General features: G+C 39.4%; 2 protein-coding genes across 2 annotated transcripts; both read left to right on the top strand.

Annotated features, from left to right (window-relative positions):
- Positions 1 to 2,452: 2,452 nt before the first annotated feature.
- Positions 2,453 to 10,261, top strand: LOC108991728 (protein ROOT INITIATION DEFECTIVE 3-like). The gene is made up of 8 exons (XM_018966105.2): positions 2,453 to 2,741; positions 2,890 to 3,003; positions 3,150 to 3,283; positions 3,390 to 3,537; positions 6,332 to 6,531; positions 8,055 to 8,182; positions 9,326 to 9,567; positions 9,735 to 10,261. The coding sequence occupies exons 1-8, from the start codon at positions 2,538 to 2,540 to the stop codon at positions 9,909 to 9,911; spliced, it is 1,347 nt and encodes a 448-aa protein (XP_018821650.1). The 5' UTR covers positions 2,453 to 2,537; the 3' UTR covers positions 9,912 to 10,261.
- Positions 4,654 to 5,883, top strand: LOC108991736 (40S ribosomal protein S8-like). The gene has a single exon (XM_018966118.2). The coding sequence runs from the start codon at positions 4,846 to 4,848 to the stop codon at positions 5,110 to 5,112; it is 267 nt and encodes an 88-aa protein (XP_018821663.1). The 5' UTR covers positions 4,654 to 4,845; the 3' UTR covers positions 5,113 to 5,883.
- Positions 10,262 to 23,769: the final 13,508 nt, after the last annotated feature.

Raw genomic sequence — 23,769 nt, 5'->3', positions numbered from 1 at the left:
TGGTAGGCGAGTGTCAGGATTAGAGCAGATAACAGATACTGGCAGATTAGAGGAGGCTGACTAGATGTCATAGACGCAACACGGAACTTGCAGCCTCCATAGTTAGGTCTTTGGATAGTATTCCGGCATCGTTAGTTGAGTTACATGAGTTACTCAATGAACTAGCCCAATAGTGTATTTTGGCAATGTAATTATGGAGCCAAATCTCCATTATTTTGAGATTACAATCTTCTGAGACCCGTACTGTGATCATGGATATTTATTTTGTTAAGTATACATGGAATATGTTTTAACTATTTGGGATATTATAAGTTTGATGCATAGTATTGCTAATAAAAAAAGTTATCCGCTGTAAATATTACATAATGCTAGATGCATGTTAGGAACATTTAGGGGCGAAACCAGAAAATTTAGTTTGGGGGGTTAAGTTAAGAAAAAATAATTTTGGGGGGGCTAAATTCTAATTTTTATATAGTTTACTTTATAACAACACATTCTAAAACCTAATTTTCATCAAATTTTTAAAACTTTGGGGGGGCCAAAGCCCTCCCAAACCTTAAGGTAGTTCTGCCCCTGGGAACATTGCATCTTATATGTCATAAACGAGAGTAGGTAACCTTATGTTGCATGTCTTAATGCTTCAAATGTCTGTCCGATCCTAAGCGAAATTTGGGGGCATCACACCGAGGGTTTCCAAACCCTCGATAGTTCCATACTAATAGACTCATTGCATTTGGCAGAGCTGGGAACCAACCACTGCCAATGAATTGGTGTATTCCACATTCTCATCCTGTAAACATTTACTCCTCTTAGATTTGAGTTAACTCCATTTCCCCCTCCCTCCTCTTCTACCCCTTTTCCTACCTACCTTTGGGCTCTCATGGGATATGTAGCCTAAGCTCATGTCTGTGTGGTCTAAAGACATAGCATTCTTATCTCGAGCCCTCCTCTTCCACTTGCCCACCGTGGACTTAGTTAGGTTATTTTCAGTGCTCATAATTCCTTCACTAGTTGGTATGATGTTGTTTACTTTAAAAGGTTTCTGACCATCCCCGTGCTGAGTTAATGGACTGCCATCTAAGCCTCCCCTGCTAATAAGTTCAAAAGTTTCCAGTTGAGTAATCACATTATAACTTTTGTCCACATCAGCTCTATCAATTACCCTCTCAGCATTCACCACCTTGATTGCCTCAGATCTCTCAATCACCTTAGATACAGCAGCTCCTACCTCCTGTGAAAAAATTTCAATCAAATTTCTACCTTCCATATTTGGAGTTTGACCCCTGATATTCGCCATCTCTTCTCTATGGAAACTTTCCTAATAGCTTCCTGATTTCTTGGGTAATTCCATTGATTCTGCCACCTCATCATCACCTCCCACATCCTTTCCAGAATTAGCCTTGCAACCTGCCACACCATCGTCTTCTCCATGCAGTTCTGAGTTTTGTACAGTTGTCTCCTCCCTCCCTTCGCTGCCACTACGACTAGTTTTAGGCCCATCTCTCACCATCGGGACTCTAAGCCAAGCCCCATATTGAGTCTGAGTGTTGCCATGCATGGAACTCGTAGTAGAGTTTGCAAAACATCCCTTCTCCCCATGTTTAATTATTCCACATTTGAAGCAAAAGGATGGTAACCTTTCATGGAGGAATGAATCCAAGCTTTGTTCCCATCCAAGTTAAGAAGTATCATTCTCATAAGAGGTTTAGTAATATTAATGGCCACTTTTACCCTCAGAAAAAGTCCCCAACCGATACCTTCTTCATCCACATCCACCTCCTCAACCTTGCCAACCTTACTACCAATCTGTGTGCCAATTTTTCTGGTCATGCCTCCGAATGGAATATTGTGAAATTGCATCCATAGCGACTCCTTGAAAATCATGTCTTTCGGAGCCTGTTGACCGTCAAACGTGTTTAGACATAACAGGTTACGATCAAAAGACCACGGTCTCTTCGCACCTTCAACAAGTCCTTCTCATGGAACTCAATCATAAACATGTTCATGCCAACTTCCTTAAACAGCAGTGTTCCATTCGGTCTCCAAACCTTTAACATCGTGACTTGAAAGTTTCCTTATTAAGTCTCCAAACCTTTAACATCGTGACTTGAAAGTTTCCTTATTAATGGGTTTGTCTGATACTACCAGACCTATCAAGCACTGCTTTCCTGGTTTTCTAACCACTACATCAGCAGTGATATCAAGGCTGATCACATGTTGTGTTCTCTTCTGTCAAACTGAACGTACTCCACTTTTTGATTATTTCTTCATCCATTTGTCTCTTCTCCTACCCAGTAAACCTCCTTCCAGCCCTTCTCAGTCAAAAGATTAGAAGACAAATCTTGCCTACCGCAAGAGACAAATCTAAATATAGAAATAACATAAAAATATAATATCATTTCAAAATAAAAAGGAATAAATTTGCATAACATATATTTACTGATTAACCGCTATTTTTAAAACCCTGGCAAAAACCCTCCTCGGCTTCGGCTTTCCATGCGTTTCGGAGCTCTGAGTCTGAACTCTCTCTCGAGTCAATGGAGGTAGTGGTGGCTTCGTCTTCGGTTGACGCTGGCATCGGAACCTGGGACCTAGCAACCGGCGCGGAGCTACTCCGATACAAATCTTGTGCTTCTCCGCCTCACGGCCTCGTCTGCGTCGGCCAACGATTCCTCGCCTCCTCTCAGCTCCGCGACCCCTCAGCCTCCTCTGGCTCCGTCCTATACTGGTCCTGGTCCAAGGTACTCTATACTTTATCCCTAATCAGCCGTTTTTAATTTTTCTTATTTTGCATCTGTTTGAAAATATGGCTCTATATATGAACTATGGAATCAAGTACATCTTTAATTTCTGATTATATTTCTTGTATTGGGATTTTTGGTGTTACAGCCTCAAGTAGAAGTTAAGAGCTTTCCAGCAGAACCGATTAAGCCGCTCGCTGCTAACCATGAAGGCACTTATATTGTCGGTGGAGGTGTATCTGGAGATATTTACTTGTGGGAGGTGAATTCTTACATTTAAGTTAATATCTTTTGGTGGGTTTCTAATTTGGAATTGTGGCCTTGGATTTAGATAATTCGAAATTTATCAACGCTAACATGGTTGGGGTCCCTATTTGTCTTCTCTTTATCTAATTTTTTATGACATAGGTTGCAAGTGGTAGGCAGCTTAGAAAGTGGCATGCACATTATAGGGCTGTAACTTGCTTGGTATTTTCGGATGATGACTCGCTGCTAATTTCCGGTTCAGAAGATGGATCCGTTAGAGTTTGGTCCCTTTTCATGTAAGTACTTAATTTTGGGGTTCACTCTTGTTTCATGTTATATTGGTTGATTGTTTTATTACCAAGTAGAACAAATAAAAAAAGCTCGTATTGTCTAATATTTCAGGATGTTTGATGATATAAGACAGCAGGAAGCTAGTCATCTATATGAGCACAATTTTTCAGAGCACAGTTTGCGTGTAACTGACATTGTCACAGGATATGGAGGATGCAATGCCATTATAGTGTCAGCTTCTGAAGATCGAACCTGTAAGGTTCGGCACACTCTTCATAAATTCTACTGTTTTTAATATTCATTAACCTTATCATTTTTTTTTTTTTTTGGCTTGGGAAATTAAAATTTGAAAAGAAAAAGCATACTATTTTAAGCTGTTGCTTTAAAGGGAATGAGTTGTGATTGTCGAGATTGCTTATTTTCACACACGTCTGCTCTATAAAGCTTCCCGAATTAGTCCACGTGCTTTGTTTAGGGTGGGGTGGGGTGGGGTGGTGTTGAACCTGCTCTCACCCCTAAGACTGGTGGGTTCAGAGTATATTCATCATTAATCTACTGGTTATTATATATTATGGTATGGATACACACACTCTAGGCCATCTTTTCCATTTCTTTGGTGGCTATGATGCAAACCCGGTTTGCATGCATCAGATTACTCAGATATATTGGGGCTGGCCCAATGCGTCCAATTTGAAACAAGTGTATGAATGAGTGTCTTTCATGATGGTTTTTCATTTGCAGAAGCAGCCTACAAACTGTGGGTATTCTCCAATTCTCCGAGAAACTACGTGTTTTCTTATTTTTAGTAGCGGTTGGGGAAAAAGATGAAGTTCTTCTAAACTAACCAAGGAAAACCCCTGGAATATATCTCACAAAAATCATCACAGCTTAACTACTGTTTTGCCACCTAAATTGTTGTTATGGTTATACTGCTCAGAAGGAAGTGCTGTTCAATAATTTTAACTACCTAATTGTTTTGTTTTTTGATAAGTATTGAACTACCTACTTATTATCATTTGTAAATATAAATGATGCATTTGGGACAAGTGAAAGTTAGATTTTCATTAGGAAACAAGGAGGGACTATTCATAATGTGTTGAGGTTTAGTTCAGGCAACTATGAAAGTTTATCTTGTGCGACTTTAATGAAGAGATCCCTTGAGCAGCATAATTTTCTGGGTTACCAAGGTCCCACTGGTATGCATAGCACTTAGGCCTGTGCATAAAAGGGCCTGGCCCGACCAATCCGAAAGCCCGACTTGGGCCCAACCAACCAAAATTGGGTTCAATGGGCCAAACCCATTACCGAGTTTATTTACGCCTTACATCAGTCGAAACCGGTGACCCAAATAAAAAAAACAAATGCGGCATCGTGTTGCTCCCAGAGGAAGAGAGAATCGAATTCGTAGATCTACAGGTCTTCAATTAAATCCTGTGATAAATTGGTTCCCTGAAGAATCTTCGCTCCACACTTAATCGCTGCATAGCCTCTTTATTTTTATTTTAGTTTTGTGTGCTAAAGTTAGGGCATGAGACCCATAATGGGTTAGAAACAACTTGAAGTTCCAATGGGTATTTCTCGTGGTTCTGCTGCTGCTACTAAGGAGGTGAAGAAAAGCAACCATGTCCAGAGAAAGATGGAGAAGCGGCAGCAGAATCACAAGCTTGATGCACACATTGAAGAGCAGTTTGGTAGTGGTCGTTTGTTGGCTTGTATCTCATCAAGACCTGGTCAGTGTGGCCGTGCTGATGGATACATCTTGGAAGGTAAAGAGCTTGAGTTCTACATGAAGAAGATCCAGAGAAAGAAGAGCAAGGGAGCTGGAGCTGCCTAAAGCTTTGTTACCTGAACGTCATCCTTCATATCAGCATCTGTTTTGTTCATGATGTTTCCTCTCACATAACCATTGAACTTAAGCTTAGATGAAACATTTTGTGAGAAGCTATTTCTTGTGTTACTGTCAAAAAAAAAAACGTGAAGGTCCAAGCATGGCGGAACGAAAGAGGAGGATAAGAAGGCTTCCGACCCGACCCGACCCGAGTTTTGCAGGTCAGATCGGGTCAATATGGGGTGGCCTGTTCTGCAGGTTGGACCGGGTCGGGTCCCAATCTATCTTGAACGGGTCGGTGTGCAGGCCTAATAGCACTTGTGTAAATCAGTGCCAAGTCATTCTGCAAAAAGTGTTTTTCATAATTGGGGAGCTGTCACTTTCTATTACCATATATATAACAACATAGTTTTATTCTAATTATTTAAGTTTTTAAAGTTTTGAGCCGAACCGCATAGGCAAAGGTAACTTTAAGATGGGAAGGGTTGGGTGCAGTGAAGAAAGGTGGGTTTGGAAAACTTGAATATAATGGTAAATTCAAGCTCTCAATAATTTTGCTAGTCATTTTACATATGATGCCGTGCATTGTGGCTTATCTTCTTATGTGCGTGAATATATTTTTGTGTAGTGTCACTTTATATTCAGTGTTCTCCCCCCTCCCCTCCCCTCCGAATGAGGCATTCTTTACAGTCACATATTGTAACGCCTCAATGGAAGACCTAAACCACATAGCCTATACTCCAAAAGGACTAGTCAATAATGCAATTGGAGCCACATTGGAACTTTATAAAGAGCAAGAACTTCTTCTTCCCAAGCAATATGGGATCTCATACACCACATACCTTTATCTTTATCATATGGGTTATCACAATCTACCCACTTTAAATTTCTGACGTCCTCGTTGGGCCAGTCCGTCGTAACTGGCACAGCTCAAGTCCCACATTTTTGGTTGGGATAGGTTGTGATACCATTTGTAAAGCACCAATGAAAGACCCAAACCACATGGCCTATACTCGAAAAAGACTAATCAATGATATAATTGGAGCTCCATTGGAACCTTATAAAGAGCAAGAATTTCTCATTTCCAAACAATGTGGGATCTCATACAACATCTACCTTTATTCTTATCATATGAGGTATCACACATATAATGCGAATAATTAGTTTGTTGTTTGGTTCAATAGATTATATATGCTAGGTTTCATCATGATATACCTTTTGCCAGGTCTGGAGCTTATCAAAAGGGAAATTGTTAAGAAGTATTGTATTCCCTTCAGTAATTGATGCAATTACTCTTGACCCTGGCGAACATGTCTTCTATGCTGGCAGTAGGGACGGCAAGATATACATTGCTGCAATTAATGCTGAAAGTACCTTTAAGAACAATTATGGGTTGCATATCATAAAATCATTATCAAATCACAGGTTTGTCTCTTTAATTTTCACGTCTTGTGAAGTTATGAAGGTTTTAATATGAGTTATCTCTGGTTTTAATTGTGAGGTTTTCTTCGCTAAATTCTTCAGTATATTTGTTGCAATTTTTAGAAAATTTTTATTTGATTTAAGGTATTACCCACATGGTAGTTTCGCTATATGCATATGGTTTATATGGCAGTTCAATTAGCCGTATGTCATATGAGAGACTTTTTCCACTATTCAAATTCTGGAATGTTCTTCATATGAATGTTCTATAGCAACTTATAAAACAAATGAATGTTCTATAGCAATTCTTTCTTTTTCTAGGAATGGGACCATTTTAGTATGAGGTATGAGGAATCTTTCGCAGGATGTGAAAAGGGTAGCAATCGAATTCCAACATAAATACTTAGACTGCTTTGAGGTTCCTGGACTGAAAGAAAGTTTAGGTTGAAATTTTAAGGATAGAGGTGGGTTTGGGTTGTATTTGGCCGTGGGTAGCTTAGTAGTTTAGCTTGTTTTGGTCTCCAACCCCTTTTAGCCATACCTCTTGTTAGATAACCATTTAGCGGTTGTTTGGATTGAAGATTTGCCTGAAAATGTTTAAAAATCTTTGAGAAAATTCATAGAATTGTTTTACTTATCAAAAAAAAAATTCGTAGACTTGTTTTTTAGGGTCATGTGAACATGCTTAGGGCTGTAGAAAATATATCTGTATATAAAAAACTTTTAGAGATGTTTTTATTGGGATCTGAAAAATGGTGGGGTCCATTGAAAAGAATTTTGGGTATTTTTTTGGGTTGTTGTGAAAGTTTGGTTTTTATGTTTCTTTTGCCATGGAAACTAATGAAATGATTAGATGAAAATTATTTTTGAGATTGTTTTGGCATATGAAAATTTTTTAATCAATACTGAAATTTTTTCTAAAAATCTCAGATGGTTTGAATCCAATCATAGCATAATATTTTGTTGTTTCAACTCATTCCCTCAGGCTTGTGTTCAAGATTGATTATGGATCTCGTGATATAATTCTGATGTACACTAGAATCATATTATGAGATCCATAATCAATCTCATGATTACTTGGGCTATGCCTATATACTTGTCTTAATAAAACTTCTTATTACTTATAAAAAAAACAATTCTGATGTACACTTACTGTTATTTGATTACGAGTCAACAAGATGTTTACGATGGATTCAACAAGCTTAACCAACTAGCTCAGCAAGCAAATTTCCTCATGTAAATTTGGTAGAGAAATACTATTGTTGCTGACATGTATAACTTTGGTGCCCGAGTCTCTTGATCGTGTGATATTTAGGGGTAATATTGCTTCATTGATGATCATAGTACTTAGAGAACAAACAATTAAGTGTCCTAAGTATTCATATCAGTGGAAGATTGTTGCATACTTGCATGCTTTAGATGTGACAGTGTTCTTTACTAAATTGTGACTGTAGACTTTTTGTTGTGGTAATATCAGCCTCTATGATCTCTTAATTCACAAACTTCTTTTTCTGATTTTTGTACAGCAAGGCTGTTACTTGCTTAGCATATTGTGCAAGTGGAAATCTTTTAATTTCTGGATCGGAAGATGGTATTGTACGACTTTGGGATGCTAAAACTCACAACATTGTTCGCGTGTTCAAACATGCTAAAGGTTTTCCTCTAGCTATCTGAATAATTGCTTGCTTGTGTGCATAGGGTTTTGTTCATTATGAAAGAAAAAAAAAAGATAAATTTATTGGTTTCAGATTCTTTATTTATTTATTTTCATTCACTTTGTGGTATTTATATTTTCTGTTTTATGTTTTATATCATTCCCTCGTGGATATCATATCTCATGGAATGGTCAATGTACTCTATATATGCAAGCACCAGATTCTATCTGTAATTTAAAGTGAACCATATTATTCAGTTCGGCTTTGGTAGAATTGTTAGAAAGATATAGTTACCATGTTGTACCCTTTTGCCTTTTTTCCCTTGACTTTTGCTTTTTCTTCCCAAGGAGCTTTGGATTAATTCAACCTGATATGATAACTTTGTCTGAGAAACCCACCAACAAATGCTCTAATGTACTGTTAAGCCACTCCCAAGCTCCAAACTTTACTAGGCAGTTGAAGAGAGTGATTCTAATCCGGTTCAAAATGATGCTTCTAATTTTATGCAACAGGAAGAATGACTTGGCTCTTGCAAAAGAAGCAAAACTCATTATATGACTTTTTTTTTTTTTTTTGATCGGTAAACAATTATATGACTGTATTTAGCTATCTAAAATGTGTATTTGGTATAAAGTTTGTAAAAACTTTTGCAATTGGTTTTTTGTTTTATGTACACTAATGTACCAATTTGATCAAGTCCCAGAATTGGGTGAATGAAATATGGTAGGAGTGTGTGTGTGTGTCATAATATTGGTTTTTTACTAGGCGGAATCTGACTTCATAATGTTTGCAGGCAGGCTAAGTTGTAACAGTGAATGACCACAACTGTGATTAGTGATTTTATTTAGTTCATTGCGAGTGGGATTAGAGATGTATGAAAGCCAAGTGCTGTTCTAGTTCCTTGCTAGATGAAACTGAGATTTCTAATGATTCTAAGGCATTCCAATTGTAACTTTGACTAGATCTTTTTAGTATGAGCGGATATATGATTGCAACTTTAGGCCGTTATGTGTACAATATTGTAATTAGTGCAAGATATCAATAACCTTTCCCTGCCTCCACGTGCTCCTTTTCTCTGATTTTGTCTCCCGAATTTCTGGTTAGCTTACTTATGGTTTGCTTTTCCCTCTTATGCTGCGCAGGTCCTGTGAACAATATTCTTATTGTCAGACAAGAACTCTGCTTGAGTTCTTGGCCAATTTCGCAAGCTTCCTCAAGAAGGCGTGGGCCTTTATTACCACCTGCTCTTGAAAAATATTCAAATCCGCTGGATGAAGATGCAGATGTCAAGGCTATTTTTGATCTCCACTCTACTTGCAGGAAACCAGTTAACGCTTCGTACTTAAATTCTCATGTGATCAATAATCAAATCAAAGAACTTCAGGTTTGCTCAGTGAATGTTCTTGATCCACTTCATTTTCATTTTGTCTTTTTGTGTACGCGCGCTTTACCATTTCTAGGCACCTGTCTTACTCATCCTACCATGCAAAGTAGCATGATCTTCTGCGTACCAGAAACCTGCATCTGACCTTTCTATCTGTCTATACTCAGCAACAAGGTTCTTCTGCTGCTGCTGAAATGGAGGTAAAAAGGCTAAAGCTTGATTGTAGTAGATCTATGCAAACGGTTCAGCAGTGGAAGAAAATGTATGAAAACTTGCATCAATTCTATGTGAATGAGCTTTTGGATGATGCTCAAGTGAGAATCTCCAACAAAAACTCTACCTGAGGCATGGCTGTTCTCTTTCTCAAACATCACTAGACTTTAAAGGTACGATTAGTTGAAGGTTCTAAGAAAAAAAAAAAAAAAAAAAAAAAGAAGTTGACATACTAAAGTGATCATCACAACCTCCATCAGATAGGAATTAGCGAATTGCGATTGATGAGTAGTTATTGATTTAGTACATTCATTGCGATTGTGTTGTTGTGCGTCTGATAGATAGAATTGCAGTATTGTAATGTTTGCAGGCCCTTTTTAATGCATTTCATAACATAAGAAAGCTCTGCCTGAATGGAGTCATTTATGGTGCCTCCTAGTCATGCTCCACTACAAATTCTAAGCTATTAATGAAAGTTAGATCAAGATTTTCTAAAATTTTCAATCTAGTCTGCCAGTTAAAATTCTTTAAATACATAACAATGATTTTCAACTTAAATGATTGAAATTTTAATTCATCAATCTCAACCATTTAATTTGAAAGTAAGACGAAGATTAATGTATAATGCAGGAATTGGAAGATATGTACATCCATCTCTTGAATCATGTATACTTTGGGACCAATTAGTATAGGATTTTAACCTGGCTAGCATTCCAGCTAGAGCCTCCTTCTCATTTAAAGGAGTGTTGTTTAAACTCGTTCTCGTTGTTTTCTAAAAGAGTGATACTACACGTATCGTACTTTCATCTCACTTTCATTTTATTATATAAAATATGACATATCGTCCTTAAATTATCCATTATTTAAAAAAAAAAAAAATTCAAAAGTTGATGAGTAGTGTCACCTCATAAGCACCGTTCGAATATAATAAATAAAGCTTGAGCTCGTCTCATCCATCAGATCCTAAATTCAGCTTTAAGGGTATCGATGCAAGCATCCCAGTTGAATTCGAATGTCACCTATTGAATTCGAATGTCACCTATTAACAAACTCCATTCAAACACTTTAGTCAGGTTTATACAGAAAAATTTAGAATTAAAATCCGAGTCCATATGCCACGTTTCACAGCTAGTTCGTTCATGAACATCTCAACAACTCAAATCTATCTACTTGTTCTTTTGAATGCTAACCTTCGCTTTGAAGCCCAACAAAAAATCTTTAATAGTTGCATCAAGCAAAAAACGAAGAGTTTTGTTTTTAGAACGACCTGAGCCACCTGGCCGAGAACATCGAGGAGCTGTCCATTGTCCAGGTCGAGATCCGCCACATACAGATAGAATCGAGAGAAAGAGATTAAGGTGTCATTTGGATAGTGATTGAGATAAGATGAATTGAGATGAGATGAAAGTTAAATAAAATATTGTTAAAATATTATTTTTTAATATTATTATTGTTTTGATATTTGAAAAAATTAAATTGTTTATTATATTTTGTGGAAGAATTTGAAAAAATTGTAATGATGAGATGAGATGAGATGAAACACTTTTTATATCTAAACAAGCCTAAGGGTTACGTTCGGAGAGAGAGAGAGAGAGAGAGAGAGAGAGAATTAGGAAAAAATTGAGAGTGAGAGAAATTGATGGAGAAAGATGGAGATTGAGCAGAGGAGATGGCAAAATACCTTAGCCTGCGGTGACACAACGATGGGGCAACCTAATCAAGAAAGAGGACAGAGAGCAAGATTGTGCGAGAGTTATAGTGAGAGAGAGAGAGAGAGAGATGGAGGATTGAGAGAATCACCGGCTAGGTGAGGTGGCGACGGCATGAAAGCGGACATGGTGGCTTGGGAAGGGGTGGCAGCAAACTCTTCCAGAATAGAGAGAGTAGGGGAGAATAAATAAGGGGGAATTGGCTTAGGTTTTATAAGCGTGAAAATGTCACCATAAAAGACTCAAAATATGTCATGTTGGGACTTTTCTAGTGATATTATTTGCAACGACATATTTTCGCCGCAAAAAACTTGTTTTTCCTTATGATTTTCTTACTCGACAGAAGTGAAATGAGGAAACAATCCACATCGACTTTTTGTGTTCGAATCTTAATCACCGCAAAAATTATTGGCGGCAAAAATCCCTTTTTTCTTGTAATAAAATTACTTGTTCTAGCCCTAGGGGCAAACGTCAAATTTGACTCGCATTCTTTAATGTGTGTGCAGGAGTTATTTAAGACTCATTTACTTGAGAGTTAAATTTCATGTTGCATGCGATACGTGCATGCATGTCATGATATCATAGAATTTCAATTCGTGACTAATCCTAAAAACTTACTGTTACATAAAAGAGAGAAGACTGATAGAAACTAGAAATTCTTGGTCAAAGAACCTAGGGCTAGGAAGAATGGTACATAGCCTAATATTGGAACACCATATTGACACATGAGTGATAAATGTATGTGATATATGAGATTCACGTTACTTGGGAAGAAGAACATCTTGCTTTTTAAAATGGTTCCAATGGATCTCCAATTCTATAATTGACTAGTTTTTTTGAAGTATAAGCCATTTTGTGGCTTGGACTTCCCTTGTGAAGTTACAAATTGTATCAAAGCCTATTCTAATAAAAAATATGGGACTTGAGCCTTGCCACTTACAATAAATTGTTTATGATACTTAAGTCGTGCCACCTATGATAGACTGACCAGACGAGAACCTCGAGAATTTAAAGAGGGGAGATTGTAATACCCCCATACTAACTTCACGGCTTTTACACACTACTCTGACTTAGTTTGCATGGTCAATTATACTTTTCCTACCAAGTTTTGTTACCATCAATTATTCGTTGCCATGTCAATATCTTGTAAGTGATTCATCATGATTATGACAATCATGCAAGTGGTTTAATGGTTCTTGAGTTATTCTTAAATGGCTTAATGTGTACGAGGTTTTGGGTTTGGATTTGAATATGGATTCATCTTAAACTCTTAGTATTAGCAGCGTAAGAGTCCATTGAATTTCCTATTAGGGTTGGGATGTAAGCTACTATTCAAACTCGACTTGAATGAGTACCAACTGCTTCTACTTTTCACACATCAAGACCATCATTAAAATACCTAACGCCAATAAGATGGGCAATTCATATATAAACCAAGCCAAATCTCTTTTGTTTAATTAAATGATTTAAGTCCCTCCATTATAATACCTTGGTTTTCAAAAAAAGTGTTGTGGACGTGTTTCGTACTCCTATGAATGATCTTTAGCAACCTGCACCACAAAGTAAAGAGGGGCTTGGTTTGGTAAGGGACACCTCCGGTACCTAAGTTTAGTAAGAATCGAGTGTAAATTCGCATCAATGGTTCTTAGCGATCGCAGCCTTGGTTTCCATTGGGTAGGCTTATAGCCTTGGTTTCATGGGCCTTTATGATGTGGGGTTCGGCCCAATTTCCAAGAGGGAATATTTGGTCTACCAGTTATCCTGTGAATTCCTATCACAGAGGTGTTATGGGAATTCTATTCGATTTTGCTTCATTTTGATGGCCTTTTACCCTTTTCGTTTCACACGTAGCCGTCTTTTTAATGACTCATATTCCCACATCTGGGGTAGCATGTGACGGCTTACCTTTCACTTCCTTTTGTGCAGCATGGATCACATGATCTGCTCCTTTTGCCTTCTTGTCAGTGGCACCTATCATTTCCTTATTGGGATTCATTCAATTGTCATCATACCTTTTTAAATTTCTCTCTTCCCTACATTTTTGCCTCCTGTCGTTGCACTCCCCTTCAAACTTTGTATTGTTTCCTATCATTGTGCTCCCTTTCAAACCCTAACTTATGTCCTTTGGTTTTCCTTTCAACTTTTGCTCCTTTCATCATCAACGGCTCCCCGTAATACTTCTTGCTTTGACTCCCATGGTTCCCATTCCTCGCGTTCCTAAGATTCCCCCAACAAGTCTGGGGGTGCTAGCTCGCACTATCTAAATGATTTGGTCTACAACTAATTCTCAAAAGGATATTGATTCAATGAGGAGCCAATACGGGGTCCTAGATTCAGTGACTTTGGATCTTCCTAAGACCCATTGTGTGGTTGTCAACTCGAAAGGGTTTTATGAACAAGTTTCTCTATATATGAGTATGTTTCAGATGGGGCCCTGTTCGCCCTATCATGCTATGTGGCATAGCGTCAGGTTTTGGAGTCTACTGGTGAGGAATACCTTGACCTTACTACTTAGGAGTTCATTTTTACTCATGGCATCCGAGGAATACCCCTTTGCAAAACCTTCCTAATGCTTGGAGAATTCTGTTGCGGTGTTTTATGGCCTGGCATCAGGCTTTGGAGTCTACCGGTGAGGAATACCCTAACATTACTGCCAGGGAGTTCATTTTTACTCATGGCATCTGGCGTCATAACAAGAATCAATGCGGCTTATGCTCTCAGACTAACTATAGGGTGGCATGTTTGGAACCTCGCTATTCTCACACCAAGGAGTGATATAAGAAATTTTTCTTCGTTTCAGGTACTGGTTAGGAATTCCCTCTGAGTGAAGCCAGCCATCAGGAGTTTCCGGTTCGTACTCTATGGGGTGTCAATCCCAAGGACCGTGATTTTTTCGTGATGCTTTCCGACCAAGAGCAGGCTCACCTGCACCTGATTTATTCTTCGGTTGAATAAAATCCTGATGCTACCTAGTCTAACATCCTTCTTACTTGGGCGAACATTGACCATTTTAGTGCTACCAAATCATTCCCAAGTTGTGGGTCGCCAATTTTTGAGTGGGCTGCCTAATCCTCGCCAATAGAAGAGGCCCCCTTCCATTCTGTTGGAGCAGAAAGGGAAGAAACCTCATCAGGATAGCAACTTAGTTCGTGATGCAGATAGAGCCAATAGTGGGTCGAGCTCTGACTATGAGGAGTCCATTTCTCTTCACGGTCTTGAACAACAACGGTGGGTTTCATCGCCATCGGGAGGCAGTGGATCTGTTCAACTAGCCTTTCTCACTCTTGACAGCCTAGAGGAGATTTTGAACTAGGCGGAGGCTGATTTGGCGGTAATTTTTGACGTCGAGTCCCCCTAGCTAGGCAACCGAGGATAGGTTCATCAATCATCGCCAACTCCTAATTGCCTGATTGAGACCCTTGATCAAGAGGAGGCAAACATCGACGTGGTATTGCATTCTGCATTTATGGAATCTACACTTGAGGGTTCTATGACCCCCTTTCTTGAGATGCCCTTTGAAGACATTGGTGGGATATATTTGGTGCCTGAAGATCTGTTGGAGAGCATGGGGTTGGTGAGGAGGTGATACCTCAGGAAAATCGTGATGCCCCTTCATTGTCTATCCCCTCCACGGTTTTTAGCAAGGAAACTCCTGATTTCCCATTTTATCTTATGGGATTATCCCATGATGATCCTTCGAGTGCTGACCCTTGGGGGGTCGGGTTTCTAGACCATCCCCACCTTTCATTACTTTGCCTCTTAGGGGAGGAGCTTCTGCACCTGCTCATCTAGAGGAGACTTCAGCCTAAGTCCTCCCTTCAGGTGATATTGAGCAACCGGGGAGGGAAGATTTGCGATTCCAACTAGTACTACCTTCTTTTCGCGATCTTTTGAGGCTTTGTCTCCTTGTCACTTTGAGTAGGCGAGTAGTTATATACCTTCCTTCATCGGTGAGGAGCTGAACTTTTTTGGGTTTTCCTGGTCCCTTAAGGTCTAATTCTTCAGGGCATATCACTTGAGCTGATAGCCATATGGAGGAGTCGATTCATGAAACCACATGCAAACTGAGGAGTTTCTTATCCTTGGTAATCTTCTCGATTCTAGTCGTCGCATTCCTTTCTATTACCTTTCATAATCTTAATTGGTTTTGTGTCCTAGGGGGTTGATCAAATTGCCAGTTGGATTGTTGACTGCCAAGCTTATCTGGAGGAAGAGGTATGTTCTTTGCACGACAATGCCCGCCGTGTTGTTTCCGTGGTGAGGGTGGAGAGGGACACCATGGAGGAGGCGTACTCCCATACACTAGAAGACAACGTTGCCGCCCTTCGGGGTGACATGGTCGATCTTCAGCAGGTCTTGGAGAAGTCTCGAGAGGAGGTGTCATGGTGCTACTTTGAGGCTAAAGTTTTGGAGGAGGAACGTTATACTGTGTGAGATAGGCTCCAATGCCTATACCAAGAGTTGGAGGAGACTAAATAGCGCTGCATAAAGTATGATAACATGGCGGCTCAAACAGAGAATTCTCGTCGGACACTCAACATAGACCTTGACTGTGCCTGTGGCGTGAATGCCCAAGCAAAAGCTTGATTTGAGGAGGTAAATAAGGAGATCAAGGAGTACAAACAACGCTTTTTGCAGCTTAGCAATGTTATAGAGACCTTAAGGCGAAAGTTAGCCTTTTCCAAATAGTTAGCCGTCAAGTTAGAGGCTGAACTAAGCTCTTCTAGGCAAGAGGTTGTCTGCCTTTCTCAACAGCTTGCGTCAGCTAAGGCCGTTTGTAATAGAGTTGGGGATTGGGCTTCAAGGTTGGCCTTCAAAAGGTGAGGGACCATCTGTTGGAGAATCCTTGCACAAACTTAAGGTCCTTGGACTTACAGTCCATTCGCCCAAGTCGCGTTGCCTTCTAGGTCCTTGATTCCTTGGGTAGGGATGTGATGGCCGACACTTTTCTTCCTCTGGCTCACAATCCTTAGTTTCTTCTTTTTCCATGCAACTGTCGTATTATTTTTCAATGGTTTTGTTGATATTTTTCTTTACTTGTAATTCAACTATCTTTTTTAATCTAGTTGATTTGGATTCTTTTCCTGTTAACTATATGAATGGATGAATGGACTTTTTTTCTTTGATCGTTTAATGTGAAAGTGTGGGTACTCAACTCCTATGCTATGCATGATATGCGCTCAACAGCGATAGTAGGTGAAGAGTTATGCACTTGAGGGGTCATCATCCTTTAATTTCCAAATGTTAGCGCAAGGGTACTCGGCCTTGTGGGCGAGGAATGACGCACTCAAGGGAGTATCATCATCTAGTGATCTCCGAATACGAGTGCAAGGGCACTCGACTTTGTGGGCCAAGAGTGGTGCACTCAAAGGAGTGCCATCATCCCGTGATCGCTAAATGCGAGTGCAAGGGCACTAGGCTTTGTGGGCGGGGAGTGATGCACTCAAGGGAGTGTCATCATCCTGTAATCGTCAAATACGAGTGCAAGGGCACCCAGCTTTGTGGGCGAGATGTGATGCACTCAAGGCAGTGTCATCATCCTTCGATCACCAAATGCGAGTTCAAGGGCACTCCATTTTTTGGGCAAGGAGTGACACACTCAAGAGAGCGTCATCATCATTTGATTTCCAAATGCGAGTGCAAGGGCACTTAGCTTTGTGGGCAAGAAGTTCAAAACATTAAACCAACTCAAATGTTCATTCATAAAAGTTTCAAATAAAATTCTAAATATCCCATAGACGACACTTATTTCGTCGCTCTTATTCTAACTCTCTCACGTGTCTTCTAAACCTCCTTTTTGGCATGCTCCTAACTAACATCTATAAAATAAGAAATTTTACAGGTAAAAGGAAAGTGCACGGCTTCATAAGTATGATTGATTAAGCTGGGTATAACATACAAGCCACATTTAGCAAAAATAAATGATAACTCAAATTATGATATTAACGTAAAATAAAAGTCTTTATCATGTAAAGAAAACACTTTTAAAAATTCTTCGATAGGGAACTACCCCTTCAAGGGTAGCTATCCTTCCTATAACTCCTCTTCATTAGATCTACACCTTCTTAATGTCCTTTGATATAGTTATCCTTCCCCTATACTTTTTTGTTTAGGGTCTACATCTTCTCAGTGTCATTCAGTATAATTATCCTCCCCATACGTTTTTCATTGAGTGGGTCTACACCTTCTCCAAGTCCTTTAGTGTAGTTTTCCTCCCAAACATATTTAGTAATGGTACCACACTATCATAAAATCCATGTCATTTCACATAACCATACTATAATTCACATGAAATTTCAAAGATAATCATCTATAAATATGCCATGACTACTTACATAGATGTCTAGGCTCAATTCACACATTTCATGATATAATAATTTACTTTGAGATGTTCTAACATTTTTATGCAACGCAAAAATAATTTTCTGAGCAATAACACTTCATACATGCTTCATAAAAATAAAGAATTTAGAAACTTTTAATAAAAATGTCAGATTAATTAAACCTACTTACCTCGATACACGAATTACCGCTTGATAACGACGACAGTATCACTTAAGACCTAAATAAACAATGTAAACCCAACATAAACACAAACCCCATAGTAAAATTAAACCCAACATAATACCAACCAAATGTTAAAATAAAATAATAATAAAAAAGTCCAACTTAATACTAATTGAACGTAAAATGAAATTCAAAACACGTTCGTCCATGACTTATAAACTAAAGGCATAAATGTAACAATACTTAAAAAATCTATCCTACTATACGAGTATTTAGGCTTATGCAACAGTTAGAAAAATGGCATTTTAATCAAGAGTTTCCTCTAAATTCCTTAATAACTCATGGTACAGAATCAATCGGCACAAGGTTCTCCATCCATTGCATAAGTCATAATGTGTCCAATGTGAAATCAAATATTAAATATCAAAATGTGTTCTTTTCACATTAACCAGTAACTATAGAACACGAGCAATAACCATAAACTAAAGAACCAAATTAATAACAAGAACCAGATCTCAAAATAATAAAAAATCTACAACTTATCAAATATTATTTCCTTAACTAAGGTGCTCCGTACATATACACACACATATATATATACACCCGGATTCAATCTTGTAATAATCAAAATAACTATAAGGAGCTTATACAATATTTAGAACATTATAACAAACACAATAAATTCATAGTAATAGAGAATAAGCTAAAGGGGCTTACCAGAACATGAGAAACGAGAGATAGAGAGTTTCAAACCAAGAACTTAAAAGAAGAATAGAGAAATTTGTGTGTGAGTGGTGTGCTTCAACCCGTGCGTATTTATAGGAGAAAAACATCATCTCACCTGAAGATTGGGCATCCTTAGAGTAATTTTGAGCATTACAGTCGGCAGTATTAATAATGTAGTAATGAAGTCGGCGCCGGAAAGAAACAATTGTAACAACTATGAGAGAGATAATGAGTGAGAGAGTGAGAGAGAGAGAGAGAGAGAGAGAGAGAGAGAGAGAGAGAGGGAGAGGCCCATGGGATATCTGCATATCCCATGGGTCTTGTTCTGTTACCACGGTTTTCCTCCGCCATAAGTGAGGACAATTAATAAAATTGGGGTTCCATCCTCTTTCAGAGAGAGAGAGAGAGAGAGAGACGTTGAAGAAGCAATGTGTCATTGCTGGAAGAAATAAATTGCAAAGGGAGAAGAATGGGTGAGAAGAAGAAAGGGGACATGGGGGCTTGACCCTTCTATTAAAGTAGTATTTCGTTTTTCTTTTATTAGTCGTTGTCTACGTTTCTGCTGCTTCCCTTCTTTCCTTCAACAAGTCGAGATTTTTTTTCTACCCTTTGATTCCTAGTTCGACACACCAATCGTAGTAATGGTTTGAGTCAAACTGTTGTCCATTTTCTTAAATGATGCATCATGGTATACTGAATTGACATACAGCCGCTTTCCATAAGAATCTGGTGATGCTACAAGTCATGATAGTTGTTAGGGCCTCTACTTCTACCAATTACATCAAGTAATCCATGACAATGACGATAAACTCTCCTCCTTTTCCAAGGGGCATAGGTCCAACAATGTCGACCTCCCATTGTGTGAAGGGCCAAAGTGACACAATTGATGTCAATTCTTCTAGTGGGCAATGAGGCACCAGTTCGTATAGCTGAAATTTTTTACACTTCCTAATAAACTATTTCGAGTCTTTAAGAGCGTGGGGCCAATAATAGCCTACCCTCATGACCTTTCCTACTAGATCTCTCCTGCCAGAGTGATTCCCGCACACCCTTTCATGTATTTTGAACATCACGTATTGTGGTTCCTTTAATGAGATGCATCTCAAGAGAGGTGCGGAGAAACCTCGTTTTTCCAATACCCCATCTACTAGAGTGAATCAGGCTTCTTTGTTCTTCGACTTTCTTGCCTCCTATTTTTCGTTGGGGAGTTCTCCAGTAGTTAGATACATGATCATGTCAAGTGCCCATTTTGGAGCTCCTGGTCTTATTTTTGAGATTTCAAATCTGACTGTAGGAGTCTCCAATATAATTGTCTTTGGGTGTCTTTTTCTTCCTTAACCAAAGCTGCTGAGCTGGCATTTGGGGAGACCGACAAATACAAGTACAAGTACTCCTTTACCTTTTCAAATGCTCAGTTGCATTTGTCATTCTAGGACAGGGCCTTCCTTAGCACTTTGGAAAGGAAAATGCTACTTAACCCCTTCAATGTTAGCACTTAAAGTTACCGCTCGAATATTTTAATTTTTTTATCTTACTTACTGATTGAGGAAGTGATTATTAGTGAAGTTGTATATTTTTATTTTATTTTTTTAATGGTTAAGGATGTTAAAAATATATTTACAAAAAAATGATAAAAATAAAAAATAAACTACACATTTGTGCTAGCGATACGCCCAGCAGTAAGTGTTGGGCAGCCCGCTAGCACCACCCCTTTGAAAAAGGGTAAACATTTTTCTGTCAATTTTGAGACAAATTTGTTAAGTGCTACTATACAATCGGTTGAATTTTGCTCTTCATTTATATTTCGACGGCTTCATGTCGATTATCGCCCTAATCTTTCTAGGATTGTTCTCTATTCCTCTTTCTAAGACCATGAAGCCCAAGAATTTTCTTGAGTCCACATCTAAGGCACATTTTGTTGGGTTGAGCTTCATTTTGTATTGTCACAGGGCGGTGAAAGCTTCCCATAGGTCAACTATGTGGTGCTCGGGTTCCTTGCTCTTGAAAAGTAGATCATCCATATAAACTTCAATGTTTCGACTGATCTGGTTTTTGAACATGCGGTTCACCAATATTTGATACGTGGCCCTGACATTCTTTATTCCAAAGGGCATCACTTAGTAGCAATACAGTCCACGGTCCGTGATGAAAGAAGTCTTATCCTGATCATCTAGATTCATCCAAATTTGGTTGTATCTAGAATAGATGTCCATGAAGCTCATTCGGTGATCCATTGTGAAGTATACTATCAGGTCGATACACGGCAATGGGAATTTGTCTTTGGGCATGCTTTGTTTAAATAGGTGAATTCAACTCACATTCTCCACTTATTGTTTCACTTCTTTACTAAAATCACATTGGAGAGCCATTTTGGACAATGAGCTTCCCTGATAGTGAAGAGTCGTTCTACCTCTTCAGCTATTGTTGCATATTTTTTGGTGCTAAAGCTCTTTCACTTTTGCCAGATCTTTTAGGCTTCGGGGCTTACATAGAGGTGATGTTCAATGACTTCATTGTCGATTCCATGCATATCTTCATGGTTCCAGGCAAACACATTCTTGTGTTCAATCACGAATTGCTTTAATTGTTGCCTCACTTTGGATCCCATTATGGTCCCAATCCTCGTCGTTGCTTCGGGGTGGTTCGGGTCCAGGGTTATAAGCTCTAGAGGTTCATCGGCCTTCACTTGCCTTATGCTTTGCCAGACCCTGAACTTTCTGCTACATGTACGTCCCTTCCTCGATTCTTGAGCTCCTATATGTAACATTCTCGCACCAACACTTGCTCGTCTTGTACTTCTCTTACTCCAACCTTTGTTAAGATCTTCATCTTCAGGTGGTCAGTGGAAGTAACGACCTTTAAGTTATTCAGGATTGGTCACCTGATGATGGCATTGTACAAGGAGTGAGCCTTAACTCCAAGGAAATCAATCGTCGTGGTGGCTATGCAAGGCCTTGTTCCAGCAGATACAGGTAGTGTTATGGCGCCTATGGGTTGGATTGTGTCTCCCAAGAACCCTTTTAGCTGAATGGGCAAAAGGTGTAGCTGGCTTGGGTCAATTCCCAATTTCGTAAAGGCATCCCATTAGAGGAAGTTAGCCGAGCTTCTGTTGTCGATTAGAATTCTCTAGGTAGTATAGTTGGCCACTAGCAACGTCACTACCAGTGTGCCATCATGGGGGTATTAGGCCCCTTTGCTGTCTTCATCACCAAAGGATATGACGACCATCTTCTGGCCCTTTACTTGCTTTGGTGACCTCTCCATGGTAAACACTTCTTCGTATCTGGCCTGTCGAGTGTGTCTTTCTACTGGAGGATGGGGGCCCGCCTATGGTAAATGCTCCCGTTATTGTCTGGATCTCACCCAAGGAAGCATTGCACTTGTTAGGGCTTTGACAAGTAGCATCCTCAGGGTTTTCTTGCATTCTCCTTCTTTGCTTTGAGCTTTCACTATTGTGAGGTCTTCGGGTTTGCTTTGGCCTTCTATTTGATAATTGTCCTCTAGGTGAGGAATGTTGGGCGATTAACCATTCGAGCTCCCCATTCTCCCTCATTATTTCTATTTTCTTCTTTAGGGAGTAGTAGTCTTATGTCCTATGCCCTTCCATACAGTGATAGGTGCAGAAGTGGTGGGTCCCTTGTTTTGGTTGTTGTTACCACGCACATGCTCCTCGCCTTCTATTTGCACATTCAGACTTGCGTGTATCGACCTTGAATTCTGATTTCGGGAGGGTGTGCCTCCATCTCTCCTTTTATCATATGGCTTTTCCTTGCCTTCACCTGAGTTTTTCCACTGCTTACTCTTTTTGAGCTACTCTCTACTTTCTCTAATGTAGACCTCCTTGGAGCAGTTAAGGCCCTGAGACCATCTTTGGAATTGATGAAGTCGTCCGTCCTATCCATGAACTCTAGTAATATTGTTGAGGTTTTTCTTGCCAACTCTGTCATGAATGGTTTCCTGGGCCATATACCTGCTAAGAGGCCTACCAATGTAATCTTCTCATCTTAAGCATCTGCTTTCATGCACTCCTTGTTGAATCTGGCGAGATGTGCCTTTAAACTCTCGTTCTCCCGCTACAATCAGGAGGTATGCTATTAGTCGCATTCTTCGTCTACTGGCCATGAACTGTGTCAAAAATTATCTGTCGAGCTCCTCGAAACTATCTATGGAGCCTGGCTGTAAAGCGCCAAACCACCCTTTTGCTACCCCTTTTAAAGTCAAGGGGAAAGTTCGACACACTATTTCTCTTGGAAAACCATGTAAGGTCATATGGGCCTTGAACATCTCCAAGTGTTCAATAGGATTTTCAGATCCATCGTATAGTTCAATCTTCAAAACTTTGAACTTGGGTGGAAATGGAACCATCATTATCTCAACGTTGTAGGGCAAGTCGGTGTTGTTGAGTAGGTGGTCAACAGATGAGGATGTGCCTATCCTTTTGGCCATCTCATATTTGTCCATGAGGTTGCATAGGTCTTGGTGCATCTTCCTTTTCTTCTCGTCATCGAAATTCAATTTGCTTGCATTTTGTGACTTAGCCTCGCTTCTCTCATTATGGCTTGGTGGATTGTTTTCTGCAGTTCTTTGCCTAAGAGCTTCATTTTCGTGCTGGAGGCTCTCCATTTCTAGAGTCATCCTCCTCAATCTCTCTTCCATTTCTGCGAACCTTCCCTCCAATCTTATGTTTGCTTCTTCGCTCGTTGCTATGGTTTCTTGATCGCGGATTGCTTGAAAACGTGTCATTCTAGGCATACAAAAGGCTTGTTGAAATTTTAGCGGTCCTACAAATGGCACCAATTGTTATAAACGTGATTCAAACCCCTGCAAATGATCTCTAGCAACTTGCACCACAAAGGAAAGAGAGGCACTATGTGGTGAAGGACACCTCTTATATGCCTAAGTTAGTAAGAATCGAGTATATGGAGTGTTTTTATTTTTGGATCATGATGTTAACTTTGGTGTGTGCTTTGACCTCCACTTATATAGATTGAGTGTTCAATTGGTCAGGCTTGCCTTACGGCCTGATCCACTCTAATCCTTACTGCGT

The sequence above is a fragment of the Juglans regia genome, chromosome 13 (assembly GCF_001411555.2).
Source record: "Juglans regia cultivar Chandler chromosome 13, Walnut 2.0, whole genome shotgun sequence".
NCBI classification, from domain to species: Eukaryota; Viridiplantae; Streptophyta; class Magnoliopsida; order Fagales; family Juglandaceae; genus Juglans; species Juglans regia.
Note: the sequence above shows the minus strand (reverse complement) of the source record. Positions and strands in the feature narration are given on the sequence as shown.